The following is a 15,000-nucleotide window of genomic DNA, read 5'->3' on the forward strand; positions in this document are numbered from 1 at the left end:
CCATCGAGATGTGTACGCTAGCCTCTAAAGAAGCTCACCGTGTATTTTTAAACCGTGTTTTTTGACTAAAAATTCCCGGTTTTGTAGACGCTATCTTTGGTCACACTATAGAGTGATTTTCAATGAAAACTGGCCAGTAATTGGCTTATGTAATAAACATCCGGCCGACCATACTTGGACGTAAACTGATGTAACGCCAATAATCCACGAAATTTCCATATTTTCGCTCGTATTCGGCTGCACTAAGACTTATGTTTAAGCTAATGAGCAAACGGACGCTATGGTTTTCAAATATATAGTCTGACACGGGTCGTCTCAAAAGGAAGTGGGGAACGTGGAGCGGACGTCGATTCATCCCCAGGGCCTCTAAAGACTGTCAATGGGCGAGGTTGTTTGGAAGTCCACTAAAATCTCTCATCCCGTTTAATTTTCCTAAAAAAATTATGATGGCATTCGACGAACGGAATCAAAACAAAACATATAATAACTAGAAATAAAGGATATCTGAAGTGTTGTTTGTCAATCGAAAGCAGCATTCAGAATCACTAGTAAGCTACACGCTAATTCTAAGGCGTCTCGCTCAAGTGTTTTTAATGTAGCAAATTGAGCACATGGTCAAAAATAAACTATTAATATACCTTATCAATCATAATCAAATTTTTCTTTGCCTTAGTTTGTCTTGGAACAGATGTCCCTCTATGTCAAAGTTCAAATTTATGTTAAGCGTGCGGCACACGCGCCTTATACTGAATGAAGTCCGGGTCAGTGTGAATATTAATAAGCTAAGGGCAAGGCTTACCTTTTCAAGTCGATTCCAACCAGCAATGGAAAGTTGGCAATTAACAAACGGCCAATATGACTGGGTGGGTCGTTCCTAGTGAAAGTGATGTCCGCTACTCGACCACCCTTTCGAAGCTCTTCCAATCTTTTCGCTGATGTAGCTTTTGCCTCTTCTTTGTCTAAATAAACAAAAGTCCTTTTGTAGGAACGGCGACTATACGAAACACCTTGTTCAACATTTTCAGAATCCATACTTTCGATCTAAATAACCTACAGTAATACGACTTATAAGAAAACTGTCGAAACTATCTATGTGTGACCACCACTAGTGTTCGAAAGAAAAGGACGCTGTAAATCATTGTTCTAATATAAACGTGTCACTTTACAGACCGGATATGACACCACACAGTCGCAAATTTGATGGTAGGAATGTTCTGTGATCTGACTTTCTACATAACGCTTTGAAATTTGAAATAAATACGTGCTACAAAACTAATTTATTTCTATATATATATATATATCTATTTATTTAATATGAAGGGGAAAAAATTGGACCAGGCTTGATTTGATTCGGGAATCCGAGAAGGTGTGAATGTGTAATGTGACATAACTCATGGAATCTGCATCTGGCAAATATTTACGACAGGGTTATTTTCATATATCTCCTCGTGGCACTTACGTCCACCACAAACACAATTCTTGTCAGCTTCTTTTTAAAGTCTTGCACAAAATGGATCAGAAAGGAAATAATGACAGCGTTTTCAATTTTGAGTTTTTGACACCGGTAACACCAGTGTTGGAATGCAGTGTGTGGTAAGTACCATAGAAATATCTCACTTCCATCAGTGCAAAACACAATTTTAGGTCCAAGTTTACATATACAAAATACGTATAAGAATTAACATTAAAAAATATCGCCGTCAATACCATCACAGGGCCCTGTTTAATAAATTTAATGTTTTACCAACTATTGATCCATGCTTGATTTAAATTGTCAAGAATGATAAATAGTAAGAATCATTGGCAATCCGAAAGTTCCTTTCTCCTGGTAGGGGATATAATAATAACACCAGTGCGAAATTTTCAACAACGGCATTTTTTAAAAACCATGCCTTTTCTTTGGTACTTTCAGCAAATCCGTTATGGTTAAACCAGTGACGTTACCATGTGGCCATTCTGGATGCCTTCAATGTTTTAAAACCTTGTTAATGTACCACGAAAGTAACGGAAGGACTACAGCCCCTTGCCCTGAATGCCGCATTAGCGAGTTTAGTAAAGACAGCTTAAATGTAAGCGTCGCCTTAAATTCCCTAACGGGCGGCTTGGATGTCCGGTGCACAAACAACAACTGCGCATGGAAGGGGAAGTTCGAGGATGCAAAGGCCCACGACGAGACATGTCCACATCGTCGCGTCAATTGCACCAATAATGGTTGCCCGGTAGCAATGGAGCGTGGCCAAAAAGATATCCATTTGGCGATTTGCCAAAAACAGGCCGTGCCATGCCCTGAATGCAGGAGATCTGTGGCGAGAGACGAACTGAGTACTCATGCGAAATTTCGCTGCATTTACGCAAGATCAACCTGCCCACTGGGATGTGGGTTGAATTTACAGTGGTATGTTTTCAATGTTGCTCCACTCATTCAAGCAGGCCATGTTACCTTTAGTTCAGTTGCCCGTTTCAGATCTTCCCCTAGCACATTACCTCTGTTCTGTAGTTTCGGATCGAAATTTCTATGTGCGGTTACAACGTTTCTTAGGTCACGTGTTCTGCATCGAAAATCTACGAAATAAAACGTACATGTTCTGAAGATGGGTTATTTAAGTCATATATACGCAAATAATATCACTAGCGTTTTGTCCAAATTTTTATAATTTTACTTAAACCTTGGAAAGCTAAAAAAGTTACAACAATAATGAAGAGACCTAACGAATCTTGAAAAAACGGTAGTGAATTGAAATTGAAAATTTTCTGTAATTTTTCTGTACTTCTGTGTTATGATAGTCGTAACTCATAACTGTTTTATTCAACTTCAACGTCTCGAGTGGTTTTTCATAGGTTTCCCTCGATCTGGTTACTAGTTGCAAGTCGCTGAATTTTGTCAAATTCTCGACACTGCCCCCTAAGGTTTTGGTCACCAATCAATTTCACGTACTAACTCAGAATTACTGTTATTCAGCCTTCTTCAAATATCTTACCTAGGTGCCAAATTTTACTGCACGTGGGTCAATGTCCAGAGAAGATTATGCCATGCTCTGTAAAGGGATGTAAGCAAATGTTTAGAAGAAAGGAGTGGGAAGAACACATGCGCGCTTGCGCATTAAGCCATGCAAAGCTAAGAGACGGGGAGATACAAACTCTGAGACAAATTATTTACAAAAAGGTATGGAAAGAAGTAGGGCAGATATGAGATCCCTCAGTATTTAAGCCTTAGCATTGGGTTTGGGTCATTGACAGATGTGTGTTAGTATTCAAATGTTACTGGTAATTCCCTTCCTTCATTCTTATTTGACAGGGCATGATAGTTCTCATTACCAAAATATAACTAGTTGTTGCAATTGCAAGTGAAGTGCCGCAACTGAGATGTGGAAGTATTATAAGCCGAATATTTGCACAACTCTGAAAGCTTGTGGTATTGTTTAATTGATTATTTAATCGTATAAACGATATCTAATAACTGAATTAGACTACTATACCTCAAGTGTTTCGTCACACCAGACATTTCAGTTTTCTTGTGTTTTGTTTAAAAAACTATAAAGGAAAGGAAAATGAACTTTACTTAAGTGTCTAGTCGTTCTAGCGCTGGAGCACTAATCGGGGACACTGTAAACTGACACTAACAGTTTGCGCAAATCAAATCAAATCGGTTGGTTTTTGAGGAGTGGGGAAACCGGAGTACCCGGAGAAGAGAACCAACAAACTCAACCCACATATGACACCGAGTCTGGTGGGAGGCGAATGCTCTCACCACTGCGCCATCCCTGCCATAAACCCCAAAACTCGCTCAAGCAGTCCTTGAAAGATGACCCTCTAATTTATTATTTATTTATTTATTTAGGAATATAACAACATTCCACCGATATCTCTCCGAGAAATATCCACTGTATCCTTTCAGTGGGAAGTCCAGAAATTCAATGATTACAGAGATGGCAGTGTACTTGCAAGTCCTCCCTTTGTCACTGCGGACAGACTCAGGTGGAGAGGAATTTGGAAGGATTCCTCGTTATTTCTACAGCTAGAATCAGCTGTAAATCCTGTTACAGCGAGAATAAGGTAGGGCTAGGATAACTCTGCATTCCGAGATCGTGCGCAAATTTAACCCGCGAATCTATCTTAACAAAACTGAGACGAAAGTGTCTTCAATAAGGAAAAGTAATACTGAAAAGAATGATTGAATGTGTTAAGAGTAATGTTGTTATCATGTACGCTCGGCCAATTGCATATAGCCTCAGACCGTATCCTTTTTTTTTCCAGAGTTGTGCCAATGCAAGACCTCAAGGGAGCTGTTTCTCTTCGCATGACAGAGCTGAAGGAAGGAGAAATTATAGAAGTGGGCCATGAAATGGTCACAAAAGCACTAGCAAACAACACGTTAAGGATTAAATTCATAGTAACAATCTTTAACTATGAATAGGGAAAGGACAATCAATTGGTATGACGAATTGAGAAAAATCGAACCGCCAATTGATTCCTTTCGCTGTTCTATCGATACGACCTTTTACACTCATGATTTGGTATTTGCATACAATGAAGCAATGTTGTATTGTACAATAATATTTTCATCCATTTGTTTTTTTCATATTAAACACTGTGCACAGATTACTAAAAAACTTCACAAAAGTACACATGATAAATGGCTGTTTTCACGCTGCAATTGTTATACAAACTAAGGCTTATTTAATGATCCGTAATTGTTACTGTTAAAAAGTTAATTCCGATTTAATAAAACCAACAAAGTGACTGTGCTGTAACTGATACATGGGCTGAAAATACGCAAATGATTGTTAATGTTTGGTTATTTCAATCACGAGTAGTTACCATGGCGATGGTAGGGTGTCCCACAACTGTCACGGCAAAATAGAATTCTTAACAACAAATTCAAATTACTAACGTCAAACTACAAATGATAATGGCAAAAATGAAACCAACCAAGACCAAGTGAAAGGTTCATCACGGCAAAAACAATAAACCATATTCGTATTCTCGGTATTGGACTGGAACTAGCTTGCAATGGAGGCTAATGCGGGGGAATATATTAGAAAGTATTTGCATTTGAAAAGATTCCCCCGCATTAGAGAATAGGTGGGAAAAATTTGAAGGTCTACTTTTCCTAAAGCAATTTTTAAAATTTTTTTGTTCCTGCATTCTCTTTTCGTTACCCATTGAGGAGCCCAATTAAGGATGTTCCATGGTAGGCGTCAGGGAAAGGACCCTATCACTGTCCGCATCGACAAATTTCTCTCTCGTCAGTGTGTAAAAGCGTGAATAGAGCAGCCTTGTAATCTATCTAATTTTCAAAGTAAGGGCATCTTCGTTTTAACAATAAAAAAAATTTCAGTTTATAAGCCCATCCAAGTATAAGCTCCCTACTTCCCCCCCCCCCCCCCCCCCCTCGGTGTTTATACGTGTCAGGCGTCAGGGAAAGAAGGACCCTATCACTGTCCGCATCGACAAATTTCTCGCGCGTCAGTTTAAAAGTGTGATTATAGCAGCCTTGTAATCTATCTAATTTTCAAACTAAGGGCATCTTCTTTTTAACAATAAAAGAAATTTGCGTTTATAAGCCCATCCATGTATAAGCCCCCACCCCACCCCCCCCCCCCTCCACCCCCGCCCGATTTATACCTGGAAATTGCCCTCAAATACAAAATAAAAGAACTCTAAACGGTACTGTAACACCGGCACACTAGTTTGTTGTTCAAATTTCCCTTTAGTTAACTCTTCATTCTTGACTTGAATTTCTTCGAGCCATAGAAAGAGTACATGTAATTTTTTTCATGTGGACGGTGTACCGTACTTTGTTATTGATGTTACGTTTGAACTAAAAGTAAAAGTTATGATTGAATTTGCGGTTGTTTCAAGTTTTAGAAATACGTACGTCCTCACGGTGAGTTGCAGTAATTGGATGCTGTGCAAATTCCTGACATATATGAGTTTACTTTCAACTGTAAGCTAGCCCAAACAACTTTGAGACGCAAATTTCCCTCTTATCTAAATTTGTAACGGAAACTCCCCCCCCCCCCCCTGTATAAGCCCCGCCTAAGCTAAGCATCTCAAAAAGGGCCTTTGAAAAATATAAGGCGAAAAATATATTGGTGCTTATTTTCGGAATTTAACGGTAATACGTCGTTGAGGGAACTTACCGACTTTATGTAAATGAAAGGAGGAAAACCTAATCAGGTAGGATATCAGGAACTTAATAGTTTACGGCAATTTACCATGGATCACCCTTTACTATGCCTTAACAGTATCACCGAACTAGTGCAAATCCTGCTTTTTAATTGGCTATGCTACTAGAGGATTATGAGTAATAGCAATCCATGTTTGTGGTAACAGTCCTCGAGTACCGAGAAGCGTGACGCTTTCTTTCGTTTTTTTTTTTTTCTAAATAATTATTTCCTTGACTTGCATTTGCCAACTTTATTATTGCTTTTTCTGTCCGACTAGTTGTATGACTGCTAAAACTGATAGACCCTTCGCTTTAAGGACCACGGGTCCGCCTCATGATCCTAGCGGGCTAAGTAGTCTGACAATTTCGTAAACATTTACTGGGTAGTTTGGCAAGCCACGTTGAGACTGACAAAGCGACGAAAACTGCGTGGGGTACAGTAACAAAAACGCGCCGGCTATCTGCGAGACTGCTCTATTTGTATGAGACTTTAAAGATACATATTTCATGTACCATCTTTGCACATTTTAAATCTCGACATTACTCTGACGTCATAAAATGATACTGTTCAAGGAGGGGCAGTGCCCCCTCGATAAGGTGAAAGGGTAAATGCGCACACGTGAAGCCTAACACGGCCGGAGCTTAACTCGGTTTCAGTGTAGTATAGTTCCACGCACTCAACAGGAAAAAAACTGGTTCCACATTGTACTGTGAAATGAAACAGTTGTAATAGTGGTTTGACGTCGCACGGTTGTTGGTATGTCTGCCAAAATAACGGGCCTTTTGGGCAAACTGATAAGGTTGTGCTAAAATTCTCGAAAATCGTTCCCGGAATAAATATCCTGTTCCAATGAGTTTCTTACCTTCTCGAAACCTCCCTAGTTTCGATTTTCTTTCTTTCGGGCAAAATATTACAAACAAATTAATTTTGAAAGTCAGTTGAAAACTTTTTTATTTAGGCCCGCGTTTTGTTTTAACGTTTAAAATGAAGGGAGCTGCCCAATTTTCTGATTTGGCGCCCTAATTGTAATTATTATCAAAAGTTGAATCGTCTCATTTAAATTAGGAAAAAGAAAACAAAGGTGTGTTATGGGTGACTGAAACGCAATCATGCGTGTTCGTTGCACCTTAAACTACATATTCGTAATATATGCAGTTTTGAGAAATTTTCGGTGTAGCTGTGATCTCTTGGGAATGCTAAAAAGTGATATCAAATCCAACGCTAACAAGGGTAGGACATAAAAAACAGCGAAGGGAAAGAAATATGAATTTAAACGAACTCATCGATCTTGAAAGAGGTCCTCGAGTGGCCTTGATTCAGTGGCTTCAAAGACGCTATTTAATTGCTGATCCTCTGAATTGTGCCCAGTGCAACCAAGGCATGGAATTAACAACAAGAAGCCAAGACCACGTGGATGGATTTCTTTGGTGAGAAAAGCGATTTGCTAAGATTATTTTTCTACAATGAATCTTTGAAATATTGTAATGGAATAGTATTGAGTTGTAAAGCTCTTTCGCCAAACTAATACCTTTTTAATGGCCGAAGAAGCTCTTTCCTTTCAAAAAAATCGTATAAGCATCCATATTTATGAGAGAATACAGTTTGTTCCGCCACAGAGTCGATCCGCCCCACAGCATTCTGACAACCCTTACATGATAGCTAACAAACCCTAACCCTAATTTGTAATCAGAAAAATGAGTGTTTGGACCTATTCATTAAAGTAGCTGCATAGACTTAATCATTAAAATGAGTGCTAAACACAATAATACGTGGGGCGGATCGACGCTGGGTCGGAACGATCGGTTACCCGGTTACCCGGCGCCGTCCCACAAAGGAAAAATTTTGTGAAAGAATAAGGAAAACAGAACCTAAATGAAAAAGCTCTTGCCAACAATTTATTCTGTGAAGTCTTTATGAAGTCATGCCGCTAGTGAGGTTTGCACGTTTAACGAGACATGCTTTAATTTTTCGCGAATTATGAAGAAACTGGGACAGTACCACCTGTTTATGTTTTCGCCCATCAGTAGGTAGTTTCCTTTTAGCGTCCGTTCCATTGAAAATATCTTTCCAACAGTAATAATAATGAAATAACGCAATTCGTGACTCCGTGTCGGCTTAACTGCAGAATACCCTGTCACCTCGAAGCTATAACCTAAATTGGGTGGATACGCGAATACGCAATGGAAACACTGAGCTTAGTGGATCCGCGGATACTTGGATACGTGGATGTGATACATGAAAACTGCCAACGTTATCTAACATATGACTGGTCGTAATATTATGCACAATTCAACTAGGTTACCGACAATAGCAAGCTACAAGGTTTATTACCGGTCGTAATGAACCTTCAAAGCATTTAACCTAGACGAAGAACGTGTTTAAACATCCCGATCGTAGTGCTATGCAAAATTCTACTAAATTCCAAGAAAAGGATACTACAGATGTTTAATATTCTTTAAGCGATTCACCGAGACAAGCATGCTGGACATGTGGTATACCTCGTTCTTTTTTTATCTAGTACACTGACTTGCATTAGACGATTTATATCGAGAAGGTAAACAATAGAAAATTGTATAGCGCGTGATCAAGGAACCAAATCAACCAAAGCATACGCTATCAATAGGAAAGTACTTTATTAATGGTTGAACGTGAGTATTTATAATCAATATATAAATAATCACAAGAATGTCCATCGCTTAACACAACTCAATGTACCTTGTTCGTGCTGATGAGATCATAGAATGTTTTTTTGTGCAAAAAACTCAACGGTTTCTGCCCCATTTCTTTGATTAAATAATGGCTCGCCCTAGAGCGAGTTTCCAATGAGTGTCGTAAAACCAAAACCAAAGTTTTTACTTTGACCAATAAAAAAAGGACTGAGACAATCCGACAAACCAATCAAAACTCGAAGTAATTACACGTAGCCGACACAAAGTGCGGGAAAATGTGCATGTGCGAGCCACGATTGGTTTTGGTTTCACGTTTGATTGGTTGAAAAAATGGCGCGAGAACTTTGCACCAATCACTGAAAGTAATTATCTAATTACTTTCGACGCTCAATTGAAAACCGCTCTAATGCGCACGTTACTCTAATTTGTAAACCCGTGCAACATCTCGCAAAAAGTCGTGAAAACAAATCTTTTCCACGGTTTACGTATCGCTAAATAAAGTCTCCTAAGTAAGAAGAGTGATGTTCCTTTTTTCTACCGTGTGTAGCAAGATGCACTTTTATCTGCATCCAATGTCAATCGTAAGTGCTTGTTTCACTGATTACTAGTTCTAAGCACTCTTGAAAATGTTAGCTTGCGCTTTATGGTTTGGTTGACTACGCTTTTTAGGAGATCGTGAGAAGAACATAGTACTCGTTTAGACATTAAGCCTAAGTGCTTGTTTCAGTGATTAGGCATAATCACTCTTTTAAAATTTTACCTTTCATTTTACGGTTCGGTTAACTCAGAGTTTTTTAACTCTTACGAGATCGTGTGAAGAATATCGCACTCGTTTACTGATTAAACCTAAGCGCTCGTTTCAGTCATTAGACCTAAGCACTCTTTTAAAATCTTAGCTTTTATTTGACGCTTCTGTTAACTACACTAGATCAGAATATACTTAGAAGATTACTAGGGAACGGGTGGTCTTCTGGACTGCGTATCCGCGTATCCGCGTATCCCCGTATCCACTTCAATAAGTGGGGAAGGGTGGTTTTTTGGACTGTGTATCCGCGTATAGGGGTGCAGCCTAAATATGGCAAGGTATTCTGCAGTTACCTTTGAATCAAAACCATGAAGAAACCATGTAATGCTTACTAATTCGGGCTCTTTAAAAATTAACAAACACCAAAGAGGAAGACGTTGACTTTAAAGGTCCTTGTTTCTCAAAGGACACATTAATGCGTATCTCGTTTTGTACGGAATTCTATTGGAAAAACGCTGTAACTTCTTTTTGTGTTTTCTCAAAGGAGATGTAGTGGTTGCAGGAAAAGAAGAAGCCTGAGAGCCAATAGCTTCTTTCAGGAATTCCCGAAGGTGTCTCTGTCATCATTAATGAAGGTCATATTTTACTTCACGCAAGATGATCCCCAAAAACGAATTGCACAAGCTCTGAACTTGAACCAGAGTGTGGTGTCAGCGATCTGTCGCCGGCTGCAAGATGTTTGTTCCGTAGACGTGCAGAATAGGCCATTCATACCGTTTGGTGGCCCTGGTGCTGTGGTAAAGTGCGATGAAAGTAAATTCAACCACAAGCCAAAGGTATATATATATATATATATATATATATATATATATATATATATATATATATATATATATATATAGATATAGATATAGATATAGATAGATAGATAGATAGATAGATAGATAGATAGATAGATAGATAGATAGATATAGATAGATAGATAGATAGATAGATAGATAGATATATAGAAGCATTTACATGACGTGCTACTTGTATCTGCGTACTGATAACAAACAAAAAATTTCTTTTTCGCTTCCTTTTCAGTACAATAGAGGGAGGAGAGCTAGGCAGGACTCATGGGTGTTCGGAATCGTGACAACAGAGTACACACCATCAAGAGGGTATTTTCAAGTTGTTGAAAGAAGGGACGCGGGCACTCTTCTTCCCTTAATTCAGAGATGCATTCTCCCGGGGACAGAGGTTCACACTGACGACTGGGCAGCATATAGGAGATTAAATACGCTACCAAATGTCGCTGCACATCGGGTGGTCGTTCATGCTCGTTATTTCGTGGATCCACGCACTGGTGTTCACACTCAAGAAATAGAATCAAGTTGGAGTAATCTTAAACTTGGACAAAAGAGGAGGAAAGGCCTGCGAAAGGAAGACCTTCAGGTCTATCTCGACGAAAGAATGTGGCGGCAATGGAGAGGAGGTGGCCCGGATGTCATCATGCGTAACTTTTTTGCGACCTTACAACTGCACTTTCCAGTGGATACTCCAGTACCGTAACGCTAAGCCTTCTTGTATTTTTCGTTTTTATTACCTTTTTCTTTACAACGTATGGATGAATTATTCTGCCCCAGGTCCAATCTAGTCGCATCTTCAAGATTATCTTGGGCAATATAATTTTTGCAAATTAGCCCTTGTTGTCTCGTTCTTAAGCTGAAAATTCAAAAGAATTGAAAGAGGCAACAAGGGCTAATTTGCAAGCGAAAAAAAAAAGTGCTAAAATGGTGGCCATTTTGGAATAAGGTGTATTGCGCCCGTGAACGATTAACCAGGGCTGATTAAATTGCTATTAGTTACAAATTGAGCGGGGGGACGTTAGAAGTAATAACACGTAATTCGTTTTTTATCGACCTGTTTTGTGCGGAGCTGACAATTACTAGTAATTTAAATAATACAAATTATGAAGTGAAGTATTAGAAGAAAGTTAAGAAACTTAAATTAATTCTTATCCTATTGTTGCCACGAAACTGTGCAATTGACATAGCAGTAAAAAGAACAAATTCAAAATGAACAATTTTATTTGCTGAGTTTTCACTTGGGAAACTAATTCGTTACAACTTAAATGAAAGAGGAAGCTAAGAGCAAAAAATCAAACGCCTTATACAGTCAAATCTGTATTAAGCGGTCACACTCGGTATGACACTCGGGGAATGGCTAACTAACCGCTTAATACAGGGTGACCGCCTAATCCAGGTTGCAAGAAATACACGCGAGAGCGAGGGACTGATCCCGCGAGAGTTTTCAGTACACGCGCGCTTGGTCGCATTTTTTGCAGGTTGTCTGCCCCATAAAGGCTACATTTTATTTCTAGGAACACTTGAGTGTTTCACTGATTCCCCCCTTATTTATTTTGATGAATGAAAAAGGATTGGCTGGAGTATCGAAACGTCTGAAACATCGGGTCTAGGTCGCATAGGTTTCTATGCGAATTTTAAACTCATTTTGTAACCTAGTTTTAAAAAAAATAGCGGAAAAGTAAACGAAAAGTGAGGATAGGTTATCCCAGAGCTGGCCGACCTTGACTCTTTAAGTGTGTATGTGTACGAAAATGTCCAACAAGAACCCTGACTCCTTTCTTTAATGGAGTGGCTTGCAATAGAAGTACATGTGTGGGTCTTTACATTTACTTTTATATATTTGGGAGGGTAAGGGACAGGAGTCAAGATCTTTTCAAGTGCACTGTGGTTTTGTTCCTTGCTTCAAATCCTGAAACCTTTTTCCCTTTTCCAACTCCTGCCATTGACAGTTCTTTGTTTGCTTCTAGTCCGTGGTTTTCATTTAGGATCTAGTTCAAACTACATTTTAGTCTCTACCATTGAAAGAACATTTGGCCATGTTTTTCAAAAAAAAAATATTGTTTTCTGGAAAAAAATGTTAAGCGGAAATTATTATCATTTAATAATAGTTTCTAAAGAGACTTGCATAATCACAGCAACAAATGAAAAGGCAGACATGTTCGGAGTGCAATGGGATTTGAACCCATGATCTCTTTTATGGAGATTCGGACCGTTAATTTGTGGGACGAGATCGCTGCAAGTCACCAGCCTTTCTTCTCTTCATGAGTGGAAATTGGTGTTGGACAAAACACCGACCCCCCCAGTCCATGGACTACCCAAATGGACTACCCTATAAATACTATTTCAAAAGAGTACTGTTTGTCTATATGTAAGACACGTCTAAAACAGGGCTTACCTTAGCCTAAACACCCATTTTAAACAGTGTTGATCAACAGTATTTAAGTCTAAGCAGCCATTTTAAAAAGGTTCGCTTTCGATAATGTTATTGTTGTGATGGCCGATTACATCATGTAAGTGAAGTGAAACCGGCGCAGTTCTTGGATTTAGCTGCATGTCACCATGCGCACAAAAATAAACAAGGTATGTGCAATGAAAGTATGATTTTTTTTATAATCAATTCTGTTCTTTCAATAGTACTCATTCGAAATGGTATTCTTAGGAGTTAGTCCATTTTAGGGTAGACCATGGACTGGGGGTCAGTATTTTGTCCACAACCGGGGGAATAACAACTAACGGCATCGTAAAAATTCGAATGCCACAAACCCGTCTAAAACAGACACAAGTTTGCCCTCCGATTGCACAGAACACACGAGGACAACTGTATGTAGACGTAAGTGAACTTTCAGTTTCTACATTTTCAGCTCAGCTTCTCAGTTATTTTAGCATTTATAAACTCAAAGTTCATTTTCCCATAAAAACTGAGCTTGGGCTGCCTGTGGTGTGATAACGACCAGTTAAAGAAATAATTTTATTTCTTGCGTTTCACCCTCTTTTGCTGGATTTCTTTTCAGTGAAATGTCTCTTACGCCTCGGAAAAAATTGAGAACAAAAAGACAAAAGACAAAAAACAGAGATAGTGAAAACGCTTAAAGGCAGCCGATTTCGGGCCCGATCTTTCATCCGCTGTGATGTTTGGTTTCGGAGTCCGTTTGTTTGCAAGGGAAGGGGGGGAAGCCTTCGTCCAATAAGGGGCTCGAGTGAGAATATCGGGCGCCGAGTGTTTTTCTTTATAAATCCACCTTCGGGGTACTACTTGAAACGGGGTCCACTTAACCCTTGCTAACATTACGGAGTCCGTTAGTTATTGTAGGATCCGGGTTTTGTATTGGGACTCTGTTTCTTTTGATCGGCCTCGGGTACTCAGGAACCCAATATGATCCGAGTTACCTGTCGAACTCGAGTAACAATCGCACTCGAAATGTCGAGCTCGACAATGACAACATCGAGCTCGATTTCGAACACTTAGTTATCGAGCTCGATTACCAAGCATTGCTGCTTATCGAGCTCGATGTTACCAATCGAGCTCTCCAAACACTCTTGATTGTCATACTGTCTTTATACCGATGATAGTGTACATAAAACATTGAAAAAACCTTTTTTCAAGACTTCACTCTACAGTCATCATAGGAAAAGGATTAAGTTTATTATATAACAAGAATATTCGAAAATTTTTGGAAACCCTCCAATTCCCACCAACTATATCAAAGAAATGCTAAGACTTATACTTAAAGAAAACTCTTTCCAATTCAACGGAAAGAACTATCTTCAAATTCACGGTACCGCTATGGGTACGAAAATGGCCGTTGCTTTCTCAAACATCTTCATGGCCTACATCGAGACAGAAATTCTTAGCAAAAGCGTCATAAAGCCACTGATTTGGGAACGATACATTGACGACATTTTTTCCTTGTGGGATGTCAGCAAACAGGATATAGACAAGTTCATCACACAAGCAAACTCACACCACCCTACAATAAAATTTACGGTTGAGATCTCGAACACTGAAGCCACATTTCTAGACACTGTTGTATACAAAGGCAAACGTTTTCAGTACACCCATTGTTCCTCCTGCCACCCACCAGGTGTCAAAAAAGGATTCGTGAAGGGCGAAGCCCTAAGACTCCTACGCACTTACTCTTCAAAAACAACTTTTGAAGAGAACATTAACAAATTTAAATCACGTCTCCTTGCTAGAGGTTATCCGAAACGTCTGATTGAGACACTTCTATCGGACATTAAATTTACAGAAATGGAATCAGCGCTGAAACAAAAAAATGAAGACCCAAAGGATATCTTGCCCTTTGTGACACAGTATCATCCGGGAGTGCCACACCTTAAAAAAGTTTTATTAGAAAAATGGCACTTGATACAAAATCAGCCTTCTCTACGGCAAATTTTCAAAGAGCCACCACTCATATCCTTCAAACGAGGAAAATCTCTCAAGGACGTGCTTGTGAGAGCGAAACTTTAAAGGGGTCAAAGACCAAAAAATACAATACAATAGCCTCATGTGAGAGTGTAACTTCAAAAACCGGAAATACGGTACAAAAATCTCTATTGTTAAG

At 39.2% G+C, this 15,000-nt stretch overlaps 2 protein-coding genes and 1 long non-coding RNA gene across 3 annotated transcripts in view; 1 reads left to right on the forward strand and 2 right to left on the reverse strand.

Annotated features, from left to right (window-relative positions):
* The window catches only part of LOC138004119 (uncharacterized), a 13,843-nt gene extending 13,799 nt beyond the window's left edge, over positions 1 to 44 (reverse strand). The window contains exon 1 of the mRNA XM_068850543.1: positions 1 to 44. This exon is cut by the window's left edge and continues 40 nt beyond it. Within this exon, the coding sequence (XP_068706644.1) occupies positions 1 to 4 (4 nt within the window). The 5' untranslated portion in view covers positions 5 to 44.
* Positions 45 to 2,484: 2,440 nt separating this feature from the next.
* On the reverse strand, positions 2,485 to 3,521 carry LOC138004161 (uncharacterized). The gene is made up of 3 exons (XR_011123750.1): positions 3,477 to 3,521; positions 2,979 to 3,035; positions 2,485 to 2,562 (listed from the first exon to the last, which is right to left on the reverse strand). It is a non-coding gene; the product is annotated as an uncharacterized lncRNA (long non-coding RNA).
* Positions 3,522 to 7,433: 3,912 nt separating this feature from the next.
* On the forward strand, positions 7,434 to 11,138 carry LOC138002678 (uncharacterized). The gene is made up of 3 exons (XM_068848678.1): positions 7,434 to 7,597; positions 10,129 to 10,420; positions 10,671 to 11,138. Exons 1-3 carry the CDS (start codon positions 7,434 to 7,436, stop codon positions 11,136 to 11,138), a joined length of 924 nt encoding a protein of 307 aa, XP_068704779.1.
* The last annotated feature ends 3,862 nt before the right edge of the window (positions 11,139 to 15,000 follow it).

Source organism: Montipora foliosa, chromosome 5 (assembly GCF_036669935.1).
Source record: "Montipora foliosa isolate CH-2021 chromosome 5, ASM3666993v2, whole genome shotgun sequence".
Taxonomy (NCBI): Eukaryota; Metazoa; Cnidaria; class Anthozoa; order Scleractinia; family Acroporidae; genus Montipora; species Montipora foliosa.